This window comes from Rutidosis leptorrhynchoides, chromosome 4 (assembly GCF_046630445.1).
Source record: "Rutidosis leptorrhynchoides isolate AG116_Rl617_1_P2 chromosome 4, CSIRO_AGI_Rlap_v1, whole genome shotgun sequence".
NCBI classification, from domain to species: Eukaryota; Viridiplantae; Streptophyta; class Magnoliopsida; order Asterales; family Asteraceae; genus Rutidosis; species Rutidosis leptorrhynchoides.
This window is the reverse complement of record NC_092336.1, coordinates 585094287-585102642: the sequence shown is the minus strand read 5'-3', so window position 1 is coordinate 585102642 and position 8356 is coordinate 585094287. Positions and strand designations below refer to the sequence as shown.

The following is an 8356-nucleotide window of genomic DNA, read 5'->3' as shown; positions in this document are numbered from 1 at the left end:
AGTAATAATAATAATAATAATAATAATAATAATAATAATAATAATAATAATAATAATAATTGTAATTATTATAATAATATTAATATTGTTAAAATAATGGTAGTAATAAAACATATCTTATTAGTAAAATTTAGCTGTATTTTTCTTATATGTTTGTTTAGAGCAATTTGAAGCATATATAAAGCTCCGAGAGATAAAATGAGATATTATTTTATCTTATGTCTTTAAAAAATAAAGGTTGTAGTAAAAATGTCTACCGCCCGCATATATAAGACTACGGTATGCAGAGTGAAAATAACATTTAAGTGTAGTAATACGTACAATATCAAATTGTACCTATACACCATTAAAACATTTTTCGAAGATTATAATATAATAATGCATGTTAAATGGTGTACATATAACTTTATAGCTTTAGAGGTGTACAATCATCATCCTTTTGTAAATATCATAATATGTAATTTTAATATATACATAAAAATATGCGAGAATTAGATTAAATGTAAGCTTTAAGCGAATATTAATAATTATGGTAAAAAAATATAGTGCTAAATTAGTTAGAGAAAATGACAAACCGGCGGAGTATTTTATATATAATTTTTTATTTATGATCTGAACTAGTTGTGGAGCCCTCGCTTCTCGCCGGGTGTTCCGTTTTGAATGCGAGTTAAAAAAAAGTCTTGATCTATTTTGTAAAAAAGAATTTTTTTCGACATCTAACATTGAAGGGTTGTTCCTTTTGTGAAAGTTGCTTCTTTTAGCATTCGGGTTTTATTTAAAAAAAAAGCTAGTAAAGTGGGGGTTCGATTTGTATTTTAATAAAAGTTAGGGGGTTAAGTTTGTGAAATTTGAAAAAAATATACGTATAAAGTGGGAGTTCGATTTCTATTTTAATAAAAGTTAGGGGGTTAAGTTTGTGAAAATTGAATTTTCGTAAAAAAAAAAAAAGTTAGTAAAGTGGGGGTTCGATTTGTATTTTAATAAAATTTAGGGGGTTAAGTTTGTGAAATTTGGGAAAAAAATATATGTGGGGGTGCGATTTGTATTTTAATAAGAGTATAAAGTGGGGGTGCGATTTGTATTTGAATAAAAGTTGGGGGGTTAAGTTTGCGAAAAGTGAGAAAAGAAATAATACTATTCATTTGGTCTTTGTTTTTTAGATATAGGTATATAAAAAGAAATAATACTATTCATTTGGTCTTTGTTTTTTAGATATAGGTATATAATATATAATTTGTCATCACTAATATTGATATATTAAATTTAAATAAGAAAATTAGTGGCAAAAAGAAAGAAATGTTTTATAATTAACTAATTCAGTTGCATTTATAAAATTAAATGTATTCTCATTTTTAAATAAATAATTATCAAAAATTTACTTTTTTTTCCGGCTAAAAAGACTATAACTTTATTTACGATGTATTCATAAAAAAAAAAAATGAGGATTCAAAACTAAAAAATGAGCAAGACACTTATCAACAATTTACTAATTATCCATATCTTAATTAAGTAAAAGCAGAATACCAAAATAAAATAAAAACACTACTCGTATACGAGTATAATCTCTATCTGTAAAACCCCTCACTTTCTCTTTCTAAAAATCTTTCATTTTTATATCACGAGATCTCCATCTCCATTATTATTATTATTATTTCTTTCTAAATTTAACAAGTATATTTCTTTCAATGTTATTATTTTCCGTCATCTTTCACCGCCGGTGGTTGTATCTCTATCTCAACCACTCCGGCACCCATCATTTCCGACCACCACATTTACAATAACCTTTATTTTATTTTTTAATTCAAATTCAATTTCATTTTTTCAAAATTAATACAAAAAAATGTCTGATTCCGGTACCACTAGTAATAAACCCATTTCCAATTTAGGGTTTGATAATAATAATAATGCCACTACTACACTTTCCGATCGTTTCCGTAAATCACTCACGTGCGATTCACGTGATCCCGCACACACTACTACTAATAAACCGGATTTCCGTGAACTCGATTTAGGTTCTCCGGTTTCTCCTTTACGTTCTAAACCGGCTGCCAGTACCAGCTCCAGCTCTTCCGGTTCACTCTCCGGTTCAGCTTCCGGTCGAACCGGAAACAGACAGAGTTTACATGTACGGTCAGAAACAACCTCCACCGCCACCAACCACCACTCCGGCGAGTTGTCGGTCGAAAGCTCACCGACATTTTCCGCTCGAGGTTCTCGAACCGGTGGATGTCCTAGCTCAGCTACATCTCCGGCCGGGAATGTTCTTCCGACGGCAAATATTTTGAAAACCGGTATGATGACGAACCGGAGCTCTAAACCGGAAGTGTTAAGTTTAGGAACCGGAAATTACGGTCACGGTAGTATAATGCGCGGTGGTTCCGGCAGCAAGGCCGCCGTACACGGCGGTGAAAAGAACAGTCCAGATAAAAATTCAAATTCAAGAAGATTGATTGTAGATCCAGAAGAATTAAAGAAATTAGGAAATGAAAAATATAAAAAGGGTAATTATATAGAAGCTTTAAATTATTATGATAGGGCAATTGTAATATCACCAGGTAATGCTACATATCATTGTAACCGTTCTGCTGTGTTGATATGTTTGAACCGGTTAAACGACGCCGTTAAGGAGTGTGATGAAGCTATTAAGTTGGATTCTGGGTATGTAAGAGCTCATCATCGCCTAGGCTCTCTTCTTATTAGGTCAGTCTTAAAAAAAAATTATTAACTCTTATTATCCTTATTAATATTAAATATTAATATATTCTCATTTGATGTTTAATTTTATTAATGTTAAAATAACTAGCTTTCAACTGATTTGAAATGCATTTGGTTTTTAATTTATTGGTAGTGTGCTACATATTGTGGTGTTCTTGATGATCATGATTAAAGGTTGCAACTTTATGCTCCGGTTTTGATTAATGATATATTGCTGTTGTTATTACAATAAATATGTTTATATAATGTTATTTCATTGGTTAATTTGTGATGTTCTTGACGATTATGAATTAAAGGTTGAAACTTTATCTTTAGGGTTTCATTAGTTTTACATGTGAGCGTTGTTATTTAATCATACTTGGTTTATGCCTGTATTAAAGATGGAAGCTTTATGGGTAATGCTAGGCACGTGTCATTTATCATGTGTTCTTGAATATTGACGATCTAAATGCTAAGTAGTGTTTTGTAATGAGTGTGCTATTTATCTTGTGTTGTTCTTGATGACCATACTTAAAGCTCTAAACTTTATGAGTATTGTTATGTGATAGAAGTGTGTTTGTTGTTGTTCTTGCTTCTTGGTTATCACTATTTAAGATTGAAACTTTATGTGTTAGATTACATTACAAGTTGGTATTGCTGTATAACAGCCTTTTTCAATTAATGAATCATGTGCTTTTCTTAAAGATCTTCAATGAAGATTGAAACTTTATTCTTGCAATGTGATTAGTTAATCCATTGTGTCATTAATTAAAAGAATTTAATTACTGTTTGCAAATGGCAGTTTAGGACTGGTTGAAAATGCCAGGAAGCACCTTTGTTTCCCAGGGTCTCAACCTGACCCAAACGAGTTGAGAAAGCTGCAAGCCGTAGAGAAGCACTTAAACAAGTGCGCTGATTTAAGGAGGATCCGGGATTGGAGTGCGGTTTTGAGAGAAGCCGATGCTGCCATCACTTCAGGAGCGGACATGTGTTCACAGGTATAGTAGTCAATCAACGTTAGAATTGTTTACCTTGTAATTGAATCATTATCATTATCATTTTTATAACGTAATAACTTAATGTCTTTAATATTAAATTGACAGCTTTTTGCATGTAAATCCGAAGCGCTTTTGAAACTACGACAACTAGATGATGCTGATATGAACTTATTGAATGCACCCAAATTTGAAGCAATTTGTAGTCTTTCGCTTTCCCAAACGAAGTTTTTTGGAATGCTTTCCGAGGCATACCTTTTGTTTGTTCGTGCTCAGATTGACATGACATTAGGAAGGTGAGGTTTCTATGAACAAATTAAACAATTAAAGTATTTTACTTAGAAAAAGCGAAATAGGTGTGTCGGGAAGATCAACAAGTTGAATAGTTAATGTTTTTGCTAGACTGCGAGAGTCGAAATGAGTCGCGTTAGGTTGATTAGCAGGCGTTCTTCTACCCTTTGTTATTTATATTTTATGCTGTAAATAATTACTGCGTTGGATATGAGTACATAAATAAAGTGTTTTAATATAGTAAAAATCCAAATCTACATCTACATGGTTGAATAATAAGGTTGTGTGGGTTGATGCACTTATGCTGAAGTTTCAATCCATTTTACCCTATGACCCATTCGACCTGTTTGGGAGAAAATATAACCCAAATTACCCCATTCATAGGTAAATAAATCAAAACTGCCACCTCTATTTGTAATGATTTTTAAGTTTCTTTACATTTTTGATTGTATAGATTTGAGAATGCAGTCACTATGATCGAGAAATCAGCACAAATAGATCCTAGAAACGTCGAGGTTGCGATATTGCTTCAAAATGTTAGGTCCGTTTGTAGAGCTCGGACTCGTGGGAATGATCTGTTTAAGTCAGAAAGGCTCACTGAAGCTTGTTCAGCTTATGGGGAAGGGCTTAGGCTTGACCCGTCAAACTCGGTCCTCTATTGTAATCGAGCCGCTTGTTGGTTTAAGCTCGGCCAGTTTGAAAGATCTCTTGAAGATTGCAATCAAGCACTTCTTATTCACCCAAATTACACAAAAGCACTTCTTCGCAGAGCTGCCACATTCAGCAAGGTACAATTTTTTCTGCCATATTTGGTTTTTGTGTCTGAAAAAATCAAGTTAGTATGTATAGAAGCCGCAAATTCGTCCTGATCATATCTAAATGGGTTGGTTTGGGTTATGTTCTATCTATAATGGTTCAAATCGTTTGGATTAAAAAAAATTGGTAAATAGGAACTGGGTCGAATAGATCGAAAGTCGCCTGAAGTGTATTCAAATACATAAAACCTCTTGAATCACTTCTTTATAGTAATTGTAGGCCTACAGTTACAATATAATTTTTGTGATCATATGTATAATGTATCATGCCAATGTCTTCTAAAATGCAAATAAATGGATTAAAATCAGTCTGCACAATCTAATCCGGCCCATTTGACTCTTGCTAATAATTACCTCAGTCAGCCCGACTCTTACATTTGCCACCTCCAAGTGTGTGTACCACCGAATACAAAAATTGCTTTCTTATAACAGTCATGCACATTTTGGCATTGCAGCTCGATAGGTGGGTTGAATCTGTGAAAGATTACGAGATTTTGAGGAGAGAACTTCCGAACAACAACGAGATTGCTGAGTCGTTGTTTCATGTGCAAGTTGCGTTGAAAAAATCTCGTGGCGAAGATGTAATTAATATGAAGTTTGGTGGCGAAGTTGAACAGTTACCCAATCTCGAGCTGTTCAAAGCTGCAGTTGCTTCCTCTGGTTAGTTTACGTTCAGTGTTTTTTATGTTACGTTCTTAATGGATCTGTATTTCATATATGTTGACTTCTTAAGTCTAAAAACTGCAGGTGCTTCTGTTGTTATTTATAAAATTTCATCTGATGTTCAATGCAAACAGATAGCTCCGTTATTTGAGACGCTTTGCACCCGATATCCATCTATTAATTTTCTCAAGGTAAAATTTTGAATCTTTTGTTATCCTTTTTAACATAGTTTGTTCTAATCAGAAGACAAAATTACATGAGGCGTCCCAATGGTTTACCTCCGATTTCATGCGGGTCCCTAAACTTTTTTCTTGACATGTGGGGTACCTGTACTTTACACTCATTTCGCGAGGGGTCCCTGTGAGTAACGTGCGGGGTCCCCGTACTTTATACTCGTTAAGTTGTATCGGTAAACCACCTCCATATACAAGTGTAAAGTACGAGGCCCTGCCAGTGGCGATTCCATAAACAAAATTCAACGGGGTCCAGATATTTTGTTCCAGTACTAGTTACATTTGAATGATATTTAGTGGTGGTTTACCTGATAAATTCTTCAAAAATGTGAGGTTCAGTAGTTAAAAATAGTAGGATCCGATACAATTTGAAGAGTATAGTGATTGTTTAAAGAAAAAGCTATAGATTCTAATAATATATGGGGTCCTGTAATTAAATTTAGTATTTAGTGGTGTCCCAAACAAACAATTTGAAGAGTATTTTGTAATAAAAATTTTCAAACTAGCGGTGTCACGTGACCCCACGGGGTTGCATGTAGACTCGCCCCCTGGGCCCTGCACGTCAAAAAAAAGTTTAGGGAACCCTGCATGAAATCTGGGGTAAACCACAGGGACACCTCATGTAATTTTGTGTAACGAGAATGGTGATTGGGCCAAACACACCACTAGTCATTATTGACCTGACCCATTTGACCTATACACATTTTGACTCATCTATATATTTTTATGTACAGGTTGATTTAGAAGAAAGCCCAGAAATTGCGAGTGCTGAGAACGTTAGGGTTGTACCCACCATCAAGATTTACAAAAACGGCACTCGTGTAAAGGAAATGGTTTGCCCGAGCCCAGAAGTGTTGGAGTCAACGTTGATGCATTACAGTTTCTAAAAGAAGTCAGCGGCTATCGGCTATCGTAGTTCAGCTGCTCATTGTTGTACACTTGTCTTCTAAGGAATTAGTAGTTTGCCCATATAGCAAGCATTTGATTTGATGAAGGAGAATATGGTAATTTCACCCTCTCCTCCAACATACCAAGTATTTTACCACTTTCTTACCTTGTGACATAATAGTTAGAATGGGAATGGATATATAGACATGTAGCTTAGTGTTTTTTTATCCTTCATGATTTTACCTGTTGTTAAAATTCTATTCATTCATTTATATTATTAGTTTACTCATTAAACATTTTTCTTGATTTAATGCTGCCTACTTTTATCATCCAGATTTTTAGTCTCAAGTAAATTATATGAATGGTCCCTGCTTTACATCGAATTATACCAATAGCCATTATCTTTTATAAATTATATTGATAATCTCTGTATGATATGAAAATGCACACCATTCATCTCTGCCTTTAACACTCATTAGAATATCAGTTAAATCTAACAAGTAGTATTACATGACAGCAGGGGCGGAGCTAGAATATTCGGTCGATGGTGTCACTAAAATGTCCTTATGATTTTTCTTTTGTTGATAAATCGAAAATTCATAAAAAGTTTTTCATGAATGCTATTTTTTGGTGTAAAAATTAATGCACAAATATAAATAAATGGTTTTTTTTACAGCGATTGGACAAATATAAATAAATGGTTATTTGATAAGCATCAAGTGTTAAGTTACAATTCATTTGCTACTAAAATTTAGGTGTGACCCCAGAGCTTACGTTTGAAAATATATAAGTGGGATCCATTTATGTAGGAGTCTAAAATTTGAATGAAACTACATAGTAATTATGTAAAAATAGTTTGACAAAAACTATACAGAAAAAGTCTCGAACTTGAGAGTTTGCATTCATTCACTTAGATCTCAAACGAGTCAGCTAGCATGACATATCATTACGTTTATAACATGTATATTATATTCACTAATCAAAATTTGAGTGGGGTCACTTGACCCCATAAGTTTACAAGTGCCTCCGCCCCTGCATGACAGGTCCCTTTTTTGCCCTTACCTCACGCCACAATAGTTAACCACAACTTTTGCATCTCAAAAACATACGTATCACCGCTCTGTATTTGATAAGAATACAAAAGGGGTAAACAGCAATCAAATTATTCAAGTTCAATGATGTTTACTTCTCTGGCTCATTGTAATTGTGATACAAACATATACGATGAAAAAAATAAAATCTGTGTTATATATAATTATCATTGTTAATAATAATCTTGATGATTCCGGATATCGATCATAAGAATGGAACATGAGAACAAAACAGTTTTAGAGCGATCATGCGTGAAGGATAGATGGTTGATTTTGATTCATCAAATAAATGTGGATGAAAACATTTATGTTCAATATGGAGAAAAAAAATGGAGAGTGAGGAAAACATTTATGTTTGATTCTTTTTTTTCAATATGGAGGAAAAATGGATGTTTTATTGGAGAAAAAATGTGCATCGTGAACGAGATTAATGAAAACATTTATATGTTCGATTCTTTTTTCAATGTGGAGAGAAAATAGATGATTTATTGGACAAAAAAAAAAGACCTATCATGCAATGTAAATTGGAGGAAAAAAGGACCTCTCATGTAATGCAAATAAAATGTGCATTGTGAACTAGAGCAATGAAAACATTTATGTTCGATTCTTTTTTTCAATATGGGGAAAAATGGAAGTTTTATTGGGGAAAAAAAGGACCTCTCATGTAATTTAAAGTGTTACAGATA

At 33.3% G+C, this 8356-nt stretch overlaps 1 protein-coding gene across 1 annotated transcript; it reads left to right on the top strand.

Moving 5' to 3' along the window:
- Positions 1-1652: 1652 nt before the first annotated feature.
- Positions 1653-6867, top strand: LOC139845540 (TPR repeat-containing thioredoxin TTL1-like). Its single transcript, XM_071835795.1, has 7 exons — positions 1653-2700; positions 3497-3692; positions 3798-3985; positions 4435-4768; positions 5251-5455; positions 5543-5649; positions 6426-6867. Exons 1-7 carry the CDS (start codon positions 1841-1843, stop codon positions 6576-6578), a joined length of 2043 nt encoding a protein of 680 aa, XP_071691896.1. The 5' UTR covers positions 1653-1840; the 3' UTR covers positions 6579-6867.
- Positions 6868-8356: the final 1489 nt, after the last annotated feature.

Excerpts from the sequence above, each read along its gene's own strand:
- LOC139845540 (XM_071835795.1), top strand. The coding sequence starts at position 1,841 with ATGTCTGATTCCGGTACCACTAGTAATAAACCCATTTCCAATTTAGGG. Across the intron at positions 5,456-5,542 it reads AGCTGCAGTTGCTTCCTCTG|GTGCTTCTGTTGTTATTTAT; the intron begins GTTAGTTTACGT and ends TAAAAACTGCAG. Across the intron at positions 5,650-6,425 it reads CATCTATTAATTTTCTCAAG|GTTGATTTAGAAGAAAGCCC; the intron begins GTAAAATTTTGA and ends TTTTATGTACAG.